We start from the raw sequence: 15,168 nt of genomic DNA, 5'->3' as shown, positions 1-15,168 counted from the left end.
TGAAGAGCACTGTAAAGTGAAAGCATCTGTTATTTTACTTTTTTTTACCTTTAAAAAAATCAGTGGGTTTGTGTTTTAGTGGTGCAGTCCCATTTAACTTTCCTATATGTTGCTGGTGTCTTGCGTCTTTCAAATACCTTAGGTAATCCAGCTTTAAATGTAGATATGTAGATATAAAGGAGTTGCAAAGGGGATCATCCTTACCTGACTGGCCTAATGAGAGCCTAACATTAATATTCCAGATTTGAAAAACATATCTTTAATGTGTGATGTATCATGTAGCAGGTGTGAATTCATCCCAAAAATTTGGAAGATTGCCATGCAATAAATTTCTTTGGTCAAGGGGACAAATTATTTCTATACAGTGTTCCCTGAAGACATAATTTGAAACTAGAAACCCAGAGATGCCATTCAGTACTTGCTTTTTATTCCGCTTTCTTTTCTTAAGCCTTCAAAAATTGAATAGATTGTTCTCATTTGTATTTCATTGTTAGCATGGAACACCTCCGCTACTGATTGCTGCTGGCTGTGGAAACATTCAGATGCTTCAGTTGCTTTTAAAGCATGGATCCCGTATTGATGTTCAAGATAAGGTCAGGGTTTTTCTTTGTCACCATTCTATGTAAGTTATTTGGTACAGTTAGGAGAAGACAAGCAGTTCTGACCAAGTTGTATTGGAAACTAAAAAATGCTGGCTGTAGAGCCCATTTACTGTCTTCTACAGCAAAAAGATAAATGCAAATCTTTAATAATGTCATTTGTTTCTAGTGCATATCCTCTGATTTTGATCACTTTATTAGCGGAAATAATTTGATACTAATCTTAAAATACAGTTCATGCTTGCAAAATTGCCTCAATTAGTTCAAATTAGTGATTGCCCTGAAACACAGTGGTGAGCTTTATTTATCATGGAATGATGAATACACATGTTAGTGATGAATGATATTGCAACTAGAACTGGTACGTGACAGAAGGTATACTTTGCAGCAAGCTTTTTTCCAAAATGTAGTGTAACAGTCTGGGATTCATTTAAAACAAACTTGAAGCACTGTCTGCTTCTCTGTCTGTAGATGGCAAAGTCAGAAACAGAAAGGTTTCTATGACTGTTTCCAAAAAACTTCCCTTAAAAAGAGGATTATCCTTGCTGTTAGTGATCCCGTTAGTCGTCCTTTGCATAGAGGGGGTTTTGTTGTCATCATTGGTATGTGGGGTTGTTGATTCAATTAGAATTTTTTTAAAGTAAATATATTCATGTAAACTTTAATATCTGTTCATTATATCTGTGTACATCAAAGTGCATGTATACCTCATCTGATAATCTAGAATTAGGATTCTAAAAAGATCAAAAAGTTCTGTAATCAAATATTTATGACAGGCTGGATCCAATGCAATCTATTGGGCTTCTCGACATGGTCATGTAGAAACGCTGAAATTTCTTGATGATAATAAATGTCCTTTGGATGTTAAGGATAAGGTAAGCAAAGAATTCTTTTTCATGCAGAGAGCTTTTTTTCTTATAACTTTATCTTAACAAGGAGAAAGGTCTTTCGGAATGATTTTCATCTGTGCCGTAATTCCAACCATATGACCGGGTTTTTTAGTGTGGTTTTATAAGCTGACATACAGGGCTGTGATAACACAGCTTTAAAGTAGCTGGATGTACTGATTGTTTTCCTGACAAATGTTAACCAAGCATGCATTTTAAGTGTGGTGACTACATGGTGGGTAGGTGGGGAAGTACAAACTTAACTTAATTTTCACTTGAAAACTAGATTTCTCATTGAAACATAGGGCAAAATCGTGATTCTGGTTTTTATTCCTCTTGATTGAAAATCACTTTTGTCTGACAAGTAAATTTGACTGTTATTAAGTTGAATATAATGAAGCCTAACAATTTATAGCTGATGAGCACTTACCTTGTCTCCAGCAGTGTTACTTTAGCAACATTTGCCCTAGAAACTAGTTGCTGTTAAAATCTTATGCCGTTGTGGTGTTTTTATACTAACTAAAGCTGCAGTACAGAGGCACTTGTGAAATACAGTTTCCTTAGAGAACTAGTGCAAGGCACATTAGCAAAATTAGTGTTTGACTCCTGATAGGGCTACTAGGAAAGAGGTTATCCTCTTAATAAAAATGCCATTTATTTTTCGTACAACTTCAATAAAAGGTTGCAAATAATTACATGTAATGACCCAAATATGCTAGGACATACCAAGGTGTTAGGCGAGCTCCTTACATTTGTATATATAAGGCAGAAGAGGGGCATATGGGAATAGAATGAATAGAAGTAGGAGGTCTGTTTCAGCACCAGTTGCCCATGCAGTTACCTCTTCATATTGCTCAGAAATCCTGTTGTGGCTGTGACCTGGAACAAGTAAAGTAGGAAAATAAGTTCTGAAAAAGTCAGGCCTTTGAGGAAATAACCTGTCAAGTCTGTCACATACAACTACAGCTTGTAAGGGAAGATCTGTGCTGGCTGAAGCTGTGCCACTGGGTTACAGGGAGGGAGGAGTACCCCATGCAGTGTACATGCCTTGTATTCAGGCTGTACACAGCAGTGTATGTCTAGGGTGACACATGAAATTACAGTGGCATGTTCTTCTGTAATTGCAGTCTGGGGAGACCGCTCTCCATGTCGCAGCTCGGTATGGGCATGTGGATGTGGTTCAGTTTCTCTGTAGCATTGGATCCAATCCAAACTTTCAAGACAAGGTAAGTCATGGAGACTGTTTTTCTTCTACAAATAAGGCCAACCAACTACTGTTACAAAACACAGGCTCTCTCAGAAAGCTTAACGAGGGCAAAAGTCAACATCACAAAGGTATGGGTGGTGGTTTGTGCTCTGTGAGTTCAGGGGTTTGCATCTCCTTGGTGAGTGTTCTGTTTTAAACATTGGATTAGTCTCTCAGCACACAGGATGTAGAAGTTTCTTATGAAAGAGAATGTTTTCAAGTGAGAGAACCAAGACAGTTAGCTCAAGAGCATGGAACCATCTAAACTAAGACTAGATATGCAAGGTATTGTCAGTAGATAGTTTTATGGTGAGAAGTATGGTGAAAATCTATTGCATTGCTATAATCACTTGGTATATCAGAAGACGTTACCTTGCTTTGAGAATGTCAGCATTAGAAACTACAATACCTTTTTCTTTTGTGTCATCTTTCTGTTTTTCTAAGTTAAGCTGGGGAATTGTTCCTCCTGGCATTTGGTTCAACTCTGCTTTGTTGTTTTTATTTTTTATGTTAATAGGAGGAGGAAACCCCACTGCATTGTGCTGCTTGGCACGGCTACTACTCTGTTGCCAGAGCACTCTGTGAAGCAGGTTGCAATGTGAACATTAAAAACAAAGAAGGGGAGACTCCGCTTCTGACAGCATCTGCTAGAGGTTACCATGATATAGTGGAATGCTTGGCAGAACATGAGGCTGATCTTCATGCAACAGACAAGGTTAATTTGAGTTTCTTTTGGTCAGGAATTACATCCAGACATCAAAGGTGTCACAGAGCCATCTTTTTGAATTGCTTCATTTGAATGCTTCATTGTTTCCATTATGTGGATTTTCTGAGTAATTCACACAGACACTCTGTGGGTGACTGCAGCAGTCTTTAAAGTTGGCTGCTGTTTATTTTTCCATGGTTGGGATTTTGCTGATTCATCATCACCTTATCAATTACCACCTTATGAGTTACACTGTACAAAAGGCAGGAACTTTGGGTTCTGTAACTGGCAACAAACTGTTAAGAGAAAAAAATGATGGATTTACTGTTTGCCTTTGATTCCCAGTGGTTGGATAAATCACACCTATTTTCAATAAGTTAAATTCTAACTACTTAAAAATGTAACTCTGTTTAATTCAGAATCAGGTTTTGTCTTTCATGGTGTAATCCCAAGAAAGAAATTTAACATTTCATTGCTTGCACTTTTGGTATGCTTGTCCTCTTATTGCTGTTTAGTTACTAAAGCAAGTTCAGAAAAATGCTTTTGCTTCTAAAATGTGCTTCTAGTCACACTGTCTCTTTTAGTTACTCTGCAGAGAGAAAGCCCTGACCACTAAGTAGATTGCATGACTTTTGCATCACTAATTTCTGTAAGCAAACGCTAGAGTGGTTTACAATATTCAACTGGTTGTTACAGTTGGCCACTCTCTCGCCTCCTAGGGAAGCTCTTAGTAAAGAATGTGTATTTGCATTTCATCCATTCCACTGCAAAGCCTGGTGGCTTAATAGAAATTTGCTTTCATGCCATACTGATTTGTTCTGACAGATACTGCCTCCGCGCTCGAAATAAAAGCCGTTGTGATTCTTGAGGCAAGGAGATACACCCAGTTACGTGAAAATATGGTGACTCTGCAAAATGCTTTGATTTTTAGCATTATTAAATCTCACTTACACGTTGTCTTGTTATTTCAGGATGGTCATATAGCCTTACACCTTGCTGTGAGAAGATGTCAAATAGAAGTAGTTAAAACTCTCATCAGTCAAGGATGTTTTGTAGATTTCCAAGACAGACATGGCAACACTCCCCTGCATGTGGCCTGCAAAGATGGGAATGTTCCTATTGTGATGGCACTCTGTGAAGCAAGTTGTAATTTGGATGTCACTAATAAGGTAAATGGAATATGGATGCTGAACTCCTTTGTTTAATAGCTCACCTGTTGCATTAGATGACCTTTCCAGTTCTCTGATACAAAAAATATTTTATCTCTTGAAGTGGCCAAATGCAAAGCATTAAACAAGTCGCTTTGCACATTCGCCTAAGTTTGTTTCAGTTGAGTAGATGATTAAAGATACATGAAAAGCTCACCCAGTTGAAATATCACAGTGTAATTTGCCACTCAGCTCTAATGTTGAAGTATATGCCAACCTTCTTCCCTATCTGGATTGCTTTGCTTTGTGCAAATTACATCTAGGCACTGGGGAACAGATAATATGCATTGCTGCTGGCCTTGATTTGATGTGATTTAAAACCAGTAATTTATATACAGAATTGAATGTACAGTTTTATGAAAAATATGTTTTGAATTCTTCCAAATTACATGAAAAGTTCTGTACTGACACCTACCAAAGGATTTAACTCAACTGCAGATTCTATTCCCAGTTATAAAAGTAAGTGTCATATTGGCTTTTTTATGCTTTTCTGCATTGAGTTTATTACAATAAACCGTAATAAAACGTTTATCTTAAAATAGTTTAAATTTATTTATGAAACAGATTGTCACTGGCAGGGTACAGGAACCTCAGAAGTAAAATGTTAAATGTAAAATTATTTTCAAAAGTTGAAGTTGACAGTCTGAGTAAGGTGCTTTTGGGGAATTTTCTTATTGCTCATTGTTTCAAAAACACATGACAATTGTAGACACCCTTGGTAAATGTTGTAACGCTAAAAATGTTGATCCCAATGTATATCACTGGGTTACTGCCAGGTAAAAATGTGAACTGTCCATAATTTTTGTAAGCACTTGCCAAAAGAATATATAATAGCTGTCCCTAAACTTTGAGACAGTAGTATCTTTTTTGCTGCTTCTGTTGTGCTAGTGCTGCAGTCACTGTATGAGATAATTGACTGTGATGCTTTACAGGTTTCTGTAAAGCATCATGCCACATTCTGGCATCCTCACCAGAGATTTTCAAGAGAAGTAAGCAGTTTCAGGAAATTTTCCTTTGGTTAGTTTGAATAGGTTAAGGTCAGCCATTGGACTCTGCTGATGGGGCTTAGGCCACAATACTTAGCTTTGAATATCTTTCTCTGCCCTTTTTAAACTTTATATATGCTACAAAGCTTAAAAGTTACTCATAGGAATATTCACATTGCTTTCTGCAATTTGTTTGATTCAGGTGTTGTAGATTCTTTGTGTTTCTGGAAAAGTACATGTGCTGGTAATTACATTTTGCCAGTTAACACTTCCATTTATTACCCAAGCACTGACCTTCTCCGTATTCATCAGCTAAATGACTTTCGCTTGAGGGCTATCCAGTGCAATCACTTTTGGTTTTAATAATTAAAATCATCAGCTGCCGAGTGAAAGAAACTTAAAATAATGAGCTCCACAGTCCTGCCTCTAAGCTTAAACCTGACTGACTAAGCCATTAAATCAAGATCCACAGCTGAGAACACACTTTGGGGAATATGAGTTAAGCACAAGGCTGGATTAGCACCTCTTTTCCTAATGGAGAATGGCATCAATGGCCTGGCTGCAAGCATGGTCTGGAAAAAATAAATCAGTCTTTGAGTTCAGTGGGGGTAGGATCATGTTTATAGCTTGTGTTCTGTTACTCTTTTAACAGTTGTGTATACAAGAGTGATTTTTAGAGTGTTCTTTATTTGAAAGGGTGAGTTTGGGTCTTATCAAATAGAGAATATTTATTTCTGCTGGTCCTCTTCAGCAGTGAGCCCTCTAATGGGAGTGCATTAATATAATTAATGACTGTTTATCCTTAGTCCCACATGTACATAATACCAATTGAGGACACCATTTCTTTTTTCCATAGACTATGTGCAGTAAAACATCGTACACATTTACTTATTACAGAATCATTTAGGTTTGAAATTGCCTTTAAGATCACCATAAACGTAAAACTGCCAAGTCTACCACTAAGCCGTGTCCCTAAGACCTACACATCTTTCAAATATCTCTGGAGTCGGTGATTCAACCACTTCCCTGGGCAGCCTGTTCCAATGATTGACAACCCTTTCAGTGAAGAATTATTTCCTGATATCCAGTCTAAATCTCCGCTGGCACAGCCTGAAGCCATTACCTCTCGTCCTGTCACTTTGGAAAAGAGACCAGAAACTTCCTGGCTCCATCCTCCTTTCAGGTAGTTGTAGAGAGCGATAAGGTCCCTCTCTGAGCCTTCTCTATTTTATGTACTTCCAGACTAAACAACCCCAGTTCGCTCAGCCATTCCTAACAGGACTTGTGCTCCAGACCCTGTACTAGCTTCATTGCCCTTCTCTGGACCCTCTCCAGCACCTCAATGTCTTTCTTGTAGTGAAGGGCCCAGAACTGAGCACAGGATTCAAGGTGCAGCCTCACCAGTGCCAAGTACAGGGAGATTATTACTTCCCTAGTCTTGCTGGCCACGCTAGTTCTGATACAATCCCAGATGCTATTTGCCTTGAGGTATAGAGTTTTGAGGAGCTGGGCATCTTCTCAGTTTCCAGTTGTCAAAAAGTTAGCTTTGATTTGAAACATCCTTTTGTGAAGCTGTTTTGTGAGTTTGTTTCTGAATGTAGGGTTGAAACAGGGAGATCAGTAATGAAAGCATGAAAATATGTGAAGTAGTATAAGAGGAGTTACACGCAGAGAATATATGGTAGTGATATTTACAACAGTAGCTTCGAACACTAAAGACCAGAAGTGGATGTCGTGAGCACTTGTTGGCAGTGAAGAGAATCACAAAGAAAAGCAAAAATTTGGGAAGCAATACTTACAGCACTTTTCATCTGTCACTGAAAGCACAAATTCCTTCAGCCTGACTTCTTGCATTCATTCCTCTTATTCCTTTCAGTGGAAGGGGAAGACTGCAGATACGTAGTCTTCAATAACTTGGATTGAAATAAAATCCAGAGTTTTAAAGGTTAAGGACTTAGTGTTGCTTAACTGGTTCATATTTAATTAAGCAAAATGCAATTAGATTTCTGGAAATTAAAACCACATTCTCAAATACAGCCAGAAAAAATCAAGGATTCCTTTAGAGCTGTGGGGCATTCAGCTATAAAATTGTTTCTCATTTTGTAGTAGTCGCTCTAGCCTTTCTTTTTAATTAAACTTTAAGTAGTTGTACTTAAGCTGTAACCAAAAGTACTTTTTCTTGCAGTTTTTACTGTGTATCAGGATGTATAATTGTAAAATAAATTTGATTATTAGTCATAAAATTTAAGTTCTTTGACTAATGTCACTTTATTCACCTTTTTAGTATGGAAGAACACCTTTACATCTGGCAGCAAACAATGGCATTCTTGATGTTGTCCGTTTCCTGTGTCTAACTGGGGCCAATGTAGAAGCTTTAACTTCTGTAAGTATTGAGAGATACTTTTATGCTTACTGCTTTTCTTATGTATGATAGTAGGAAACAAATTAATTTAGAGAGGGGTCAATTTTGAAATTGATCAAGGTACACTATAGCTATCACTTCATTTATACCTAAGAATTTCTTGACTTAATAATTACTTACAGCACTGTGTTTTCTGTAAGCACACAGAAATGTGTGCTTAATGGCAGGGCTGCTGTTATGAAGGTGTACATCATTTCACATCACGTACAGTTGCCGTACAAATGTACTGTATATATATTAAATATTTTTCTTGCTTTCAGGAGATTAAAAAGTTTTGTTTTCATGGTGGGAAATGTGTGGGTTCATGGATGAGTGAACTAGCATGCAATTGTCCTTGCAAAGCAAATCATTTGTGTCAGAGCAGTCAGCACCACTGCTGCCAATTAGCAATACTGAAGGTATTTTTCATTCTCACTAATATGAGAAACGTCCTCCTAGCTGACACATCCACAGCAGGGATGAAGTGTCCTTCATCATACACCTTCATATGCATGTGATACATTTTAGGTATCATACACACCCCTACCTGTGTTTTGAACAAACTAAACGTATTTTATTTTCAAATGTATTAGATATGTTTGCATAGCTACTTGCCCTAACCAGTGCATTCTGCTCAGAAAGAACTATTGTTCTGTATATTGAAATCATGTTGTGATTAGATTTTAGTAGAGTCCATGTTTTTCAAAATTTTCTAATAAATTACTCCTGAGATGGCTGAAATGGAGGGGGGAAAAAGGAGAAAAAAAATCTGTTTTATTTGCAAACAAAAAGGTGACAGGAGAATTCTTGAGCTGTGTTGCTTTGTGTCATGATGACAGCCGTTTTGGTATAGTTACCTGTATGCACCCTGTCCTTACAAGATAAAAGTATTTTTTACCTTTAGATAGTTTGAAAGGCTTAACAAAATGAATCGTGCTGATACTAAATGTGGCAGAAGCAGATTGAATACATAACTGTCCATTATTCTAGCATTGTTGTAGCAAAGAGAAAGGAAAAGGAGGAGAGGGAGAGAGGAAGTGAGTGTTGTGATTTTAATAGAATTTCAGTTTTGTGTTAGTTTTCCAGGTAGATGTTAAACTGTTCTGAAAAGTCTTAGTAACAGCTTTTTCTGAGTCAGCGCGGTAGAATTAATGACCCTTTCCTTCTCTCAGCATGCTGTTTCTGAGAAGTTAACATTTCCAGCACTGTTAAGTAACTGGGCTGCAGTAAGCCCATTTAAGGACTAGTTTATTTGAATTAGATTGCATGAATGCTGTTAAGTAACCTTAAAAAGCCGTAAGTTCCTGAAGTAGACAATCATTTCCAATGTTTGAATGTCACCAGAAAATTTGTGTTGTGCTCACACCCTACCTGGCACCATGTTCTTGGCTTCTCCTCACAGAAGTTTCTAAAATTGTACCAAGTTTAAGATTGTCAAATTACTTAAAACCTTTGAATGATGATGCTTGCACATGGCCAGTTAAACCCAGGACCACCTCTTGCAGGCATAGCTGTCTGATTTGCAACAAGAGACAGTCAGCAATTGCAGTGAAATGCTACCACCAGGTATGAAATATGGTTTTATTGACCCTGTACCCAAGCCCTTTTTAGATACCAGTTTTGCTTACACATTGCTGTTGCAGTGTATATATACCCTGTACTTGTCAAGAAAACTTTAATAGGAAAATAACTTACTGAAACACGTTTCGTATTTTACTTGGGTATGTATTTTTCTAATTCTTGTTGTGTTCTGCAGTTCATCCTGCTGTGGACACCCAGAGAATGTGCACAGCCTCATCTTGTTTACAGTTTTGGACAAAAAGGGACCTTTCTTCTGTCAATTCCTTTGTCATAGAAGCAAATGCTTTTTCTACATGTTATCTTATTCAACTGAGCTTCCAGATCTGAGCCTGTACTTAAAACAGACATGTGAACTGAACTGCTAGCCTCTGCCAATGTAAACATCTCAAAGTGCTTTTTTGGCCTGAATTTGACCTAGAGTTCTTTCTGCTGTACTTGTTGCCAGCGCTCTGTGGTATCCTTCTCTTACACGAGTGGCCTTTCTGCATGTCTTGTTTACTCTGTGGTCAAATGACCACAACTTCAAAACTCGTGCTTGTCAGGCATCGCCCTTGTTAAGGCATTTCGCTGTAAGCAGATGTGAGCTACGAGCCAAGAGTAAACAACACAGCAAGGACAGTGACCTCCACAACAAGGGCTGGCTCCTGCAGTATCCAAGCAAGACAGGCAGAGCAGGTGCAGTGATGGCAACCAGCTTCAGACAGGAATTGGGCTAAGTGACCACGGTCAGCCAAGGGTCTAGTGATACCGGGCAACTCCATAGAGAAGAAACAGGTTCAAGGTCAAACCCAGAAGTTAGGAGGTGGGTCAGTGGGATACATGGCCACACAGACATATAGTTGTGGTGTTGCTCAGGTGAAGACCAAGGGCAAAAGCTTCAGCGTAAGAGCAACGCCCGAGCAAAAAGTAGTGCAAAGCTCCTGGTAGGGCTGCTTTTGAGGTGTTCTTCCTTCACAGCACCAAGATTAGACAGCTATATCAAGCAGCTGGTCTTGAGCTCAAAAACCTATGAAAAAGTGGAGGGGGATCTCTGGGTCATAACAGTGCCACCCCACTTTTACTGGTAGGCTTGCTCTGTTCACACATCTGCTTAGACTGTTAGCAGTTTGTACCATTCTTGTTGCCATTTTTCCAATGAGCAACTGCCACCCACACTCCTTTTCAAATACTCACCAGATTATTTCCTTTGTGTTTGTGCCCATATAGTTGTGACTGAGTTAAGCAGATGATGTACAGCTGAGTAGCCAAAGTCAGGCTTGAAGCCAAAGCAAACCCCGATGGAGCACTGAGACACAGCAAACAAGGGTGTGAAGTTATCTTAGCCTTGCCAATACAGTTGTTATGTACCATCAAGAGGTGTGGGACCTACTTTGATTCAACGAAATAATGCCAATGCAGGAATCTGTCACTGCATACATGCTTGGTGCTGGAGTTTGACAGCCATTTCCAACCGTATGCTGCAGCAGGAAGAGTGCAGGGCTGGGCTCTAACAGTCCTGCTTTGGATTTAAGAGGAGGCCAACGGTTTGGGGATTCAGATAAAATTCACACTTCCGTCTGGGGGAGGCTACATCCCGTTACCACGGGGATCAAGATTTCCCCTTTACTTTAAAGTTTTGGATTCCACTGTATGTGCCCAAGACTGGAAACTTTGGAAGCATTAGAAATATTGAAGAAGTTCTGATGGCAGGCTAGCTGCCCAGCCACTAGACTGCTCTTCCTCTCTTGCAGCAGACACTTGGAATTAACTAGGATTTGGAGAGTAGGGTGAGCGCAAATAAAGAATTTTTTTTCCTTTGATACATCTTTAAGGAAAATAAATTTTTAGAAATACATTCAGATGTTTCTTTACTAAAGGTGCAATTACATGTCAGCTGTGGAAGGAATTGAAGGGTAAGGCATTGGTTCAAATTTAGCCAGTTCATGCCATCAACTACAATTTTGTCTGTTTCCTGCTAATGTTCTGTTCTTATTCTGCCTGAATTATCTCTGGAGTACATGATAACTTTTACGGAAACCTGAAAATTGCTTCTGTATATGGACACTCAATTGTCAAAGGTGTTTATTTCCTATGATACAGTAATTGTAATAATACTGTAATAATTACAATAACCTCAGGAACTACTTAAGACGATGCAGGTTTCACATGAAAAACTAGGAAAATCAAAGGTAGAAACACAAATAAAGAGACCTTAGTTTTCCAGTATTACTTCTTAATAACTGAATGTTTTTATCTGAGAGTGAAAGAGGCAAAGTGCTTGTGAGTTAGCTGTTACCAAATTTTAAATGATACAATAGCATTAATGTAGTTGTATAAGTAGTGAGCAACTTTCCTTTCAGCCAATTTAATATTAAGCTGCTGACCTCTGAAACATGGGTAATTAAATGGCAAGACCTGAAGAATGCTGAAGGTAGCTTTGCTTTTTTAAGATTTGCTGATGCAATTTAAACAACATCCCTTACAAAGTTCTTGCTTTCTGGAATCCTCCAGTGACTGTTATGCCACTGTCATTCATTTAAACTTCTATGTCTATTCAGTGTGTAGAAGTTGCTATCATCTTCTAATTGATGGGAAGAGAAACTCAGATGGGGAGTACTGGCATCACTCGCAGGTTATAAATTCAAAATATCTTATTGCAGTGGTATGCAGATGCCAATTTGTGAAAGAAATGCCATTGCTCTTCATTGTACCATATCTTTTTTGGACAACTGAAAAAAAGATGGGGATTCTGGTAGGGTGTGATCAATATTGGTTGTTGTGTGGGTTTTGTTGTTTTTTTTTTCCTTCTGCCTATTGCAGTTGCATCTGACAGCAATTTTGTTGCTGCCTTGAGTAGCTGAGCTAAGTTGCATGTGAGGTTTTTTATTATCAGAAAAAAAAGGAAGGAACTGCTACTAATATATTTGTGTTTTGACAGGATGGGAAAACAGCAGAAGATCTTGCCAGAGCAGAGCAGCATGAACATGTAGCCAGTCTGCTTGCAAGACTTAAAAAGGTTGGGAATGCATGAATTTTAACTGTGGTTTTCCTGTTTTTAAGATACCAAGAAAAGTTTGACCGTGGAAAATCATGCGATAAGATTCTCATCAAAGCCACTCTGAAGAAGCAGTTGCAAAAATCCTTACTGGAATGGTGTCTCTTTCTTTCGGGGAGGAGGATTTTTTTGTTTGTTTGGGTTTTGTGATTTTGTTTTTAATTTAATTCAAAATTATGCCCTCAGTTAAAGCTAGTATGTACATACTAACAAAAATGGCTACACTAATCTGCACCACTAATCTGTCATATCCTGTCTCTGACATTGCCTGCAAAACAGCTAAGGTGTTAGAAAAAATTGGAAAATAAACTACTGAGAATTAGCACATCCCACAAGAGGACTTATTTAACCTACCCATCACCATTTTAGTTAGATCAGGGTTATGAAGTATGAGGGGGTTGTGCCTCTTCTGGAAACTAATACCATATGGAAGAGTTGCATAAGTTTTCAATGTCTTCTTTTAATTCTGGAATTTTAGAATGACAACTAGAACAGAAAGCTGATCTTCCCAGGAAGCGAGGCTTGTAAGGCAGTAGGTCTGACACATCTGATAGGGCATTGATTATTTTGGACAGGCAGCATCATTCAGAATGTGAAGGTTCAGGGACCACTTTCCTGGTTACAGGCAAAAGCCAGACCAGTTAAAAGAACCCTGTTTTAAATATGATGATGGGCCTGGGGAAAACTGAAATAAATGAACATTGCAGAGTAGCAATAGAAGATTGTGCATGCCAGGCATTGCCAAGGTGGAAGTAGAGTCTTATCCTTTAGTCCTGCCAGTAAAACTATACTTGCTACAATTGTAAAGTATATCAGTGAAGATGTAAGAAAGTGCCAAAGTTCAGGCTTCCTTTGCAGTGATAGCTTTTTTATATGTTTGTGGTAACAGGATCTGGTTTTTGCACAGTTGTATCCCCACACCGAACCCTTGCTGGTGTCTGCAGGCAGATAAATAAAATTGTGGTTTAGTCAAGATCTAGATATGAAATTAATACAAGTTGGCCTGGAACAAAAGGGAGGTCAGATAAATCATCTTCTGAAAGAGATGTTAGTAGTTGTTAACTTTCTTCTTGATAGCAAAGTACATTTAATTATTGAAGCCCTGCATATATATATATATATATATATATGTATATATATGGGAAACATGTCTTACATACTTGATCAGCACAGTCATTGCAACAGAGTCAATCTAGTCAATCGAAATGAATTACATCAAACCACTAACAATACTCTAGTATTATTCAAAATGATCAATATAATCTATTACAGAGCGTGCCTGTCACTTGTTATCTTTTCAGTGCTTGTGAAGGAGTTAGTTTCCAATAGCACATGTGAAGAACCTACTGTCATTAGTGTTACCTAGTGGTTTTTAGAGAGAATTCAGTATTAGCCATAAGGGGTTCAGTATTTGCATTGTGACTACTTAATAAATGTCTGTTGGTGAGGAAGGAACTAAATTAAATGCACTACTATTTCTGTCAAATTTCTCAGCTTAATTGCTGCATGCTTATAATTTTGGGGAGCTGTAGGTGCTCATCTAATGACTCATCCTACGTGTTAAACTCAGTACAAACGCAGAACAACAGAGCCTCTGTCTCAGCTCCAAATAGGGGAATGAAGGAAGGGAAGATGAAGCTACTTCCTTTGCCTTTTCACCTTTCTGCTATCTCCAAATTTTCTTAAAGCCCGTCTTTCTGTGGCGAGAGACACGTGATAGTTTGCTGTCCTGCACTGCACCCCCTTGCTAAATTGAGTTTCCAGGCTCATTTTATGTGGGAAAGATTATCCATTTCTGATTACCTCTTGCTGGGCAAAAAGAAAAGATAGATTTGATTTGTTCGTTCCTATCTTTGGCAGGAACAGGAGTGTACTTCAGGTACTAAAAGAAAAGATACAGATGAGTAATGGGGGAGCTGAAAGCTCTTCTGTAGATGTGATTGGGTTTGAAGAAGGCCTGTGTAGGAGGATGAGATTGCAGCTATGAAAGAGACAATGGGTGCAAACAGAGGGCAAACTGTGAAAGGTTAATTGAGTAGGGAGGCTTGGGAGTAAGGAGGGAGATGAGTATAGAGGATGTACACTTCCAGTAGAGGGCTAGAAAAATGGAAAATTAATAGTCTGCGAGAGGTCTTTTCATGTAAAGAAGAGTAAGTGTGGGGAAAGGAGAGGTAAGAGTGGTCTGGGAAAAGGCATACTTATCTTGCAAAGAACTGGAGTGAAAGTATACAGAACACTGGATAGGGGAGAGGGAGAGGGAAGAGGAGAGTTCTCCCAAATATGAGAAGTGCAGAAGAAGTCGATGTAAAGAAGAGGGGAAACACACATCAAGTTTTCGGACTGCTCAGGTAGTAGATGTCCCTGCAAAATTCTGCAATGCTGTGTGTATATGTATATTATATAAGATTATGAATATCAGTTACGCTGTTAAGAGTGACAGGTAAGGAGAACGGGTGCTGAAAGAGGCTAGGTTATCTTCCTTTGCCCTCTCTCTCAGAGGTCAGAATGATCCTTTTCACA

General features: G+C 38.5%; 1 protein-coding gene across 2 annotated transcripts in view; it reads left to right on the top strand.

Annotated features, from left to right (window-relative positions):
- DAPK1 (death associated protein kinase 1) overlaps positions 1-15,168 on the top strand; it is an 89,933-nt gene that overhangs the window by 62,174 nt on the left and 12,591 nt on the right. For both annotated transcript variants that reach the window (XM_057418958.1, XM_057418959.1), the window contains 7 exons: positions 495-593; positions 1,376-1,474; positions 2,614-2,712; positions 3,250-3,447; positions 4,410-4,607; positions 7,917-8,015; positions 12,532-12,609. In XM_057418958.1, the coding sequence (XP_057274941.1) occupies positions 495-593; positions 1,376-1,474; positions 2,614-2,712; positions 3,250-3,447; positions 4,410-4,607; positions 7,917-8,015; positions 12,532-12,609 (870 nt within the window). The remainder of the gene's footprint in view (positions 1-494; positions 594-1,375; positions 1,475-2,613; positions 2,713-3,249; positions 3,448-4,409; positions 4,608-7,916; positions 8,016-12,531; positions 12,610-15,168) is intronic.

Source organism: Pezoporus wallicus, unplaced genomic scaffold, assembly GCF_028554395.1.
Source record: "Pezoporus wallicus isolate ANWC-B61680 ecotype Strahan unplaced genomic scaffold, APGP_CSIRO_Pwel_v1 contig_371, whole genome shotgun sequence".
Lineage (NCBI taxonomy): Eukaryota > Metazoa > Chordata > Aves > Psittaciformes > Psittacidae > Pezoporus > Pezoporus wallicus.
The sequence above is the reverse complement of the archived record's forward strand: the minus strand, read 5'-3'. Positions and strand labels throughout refer to the sequence as shown.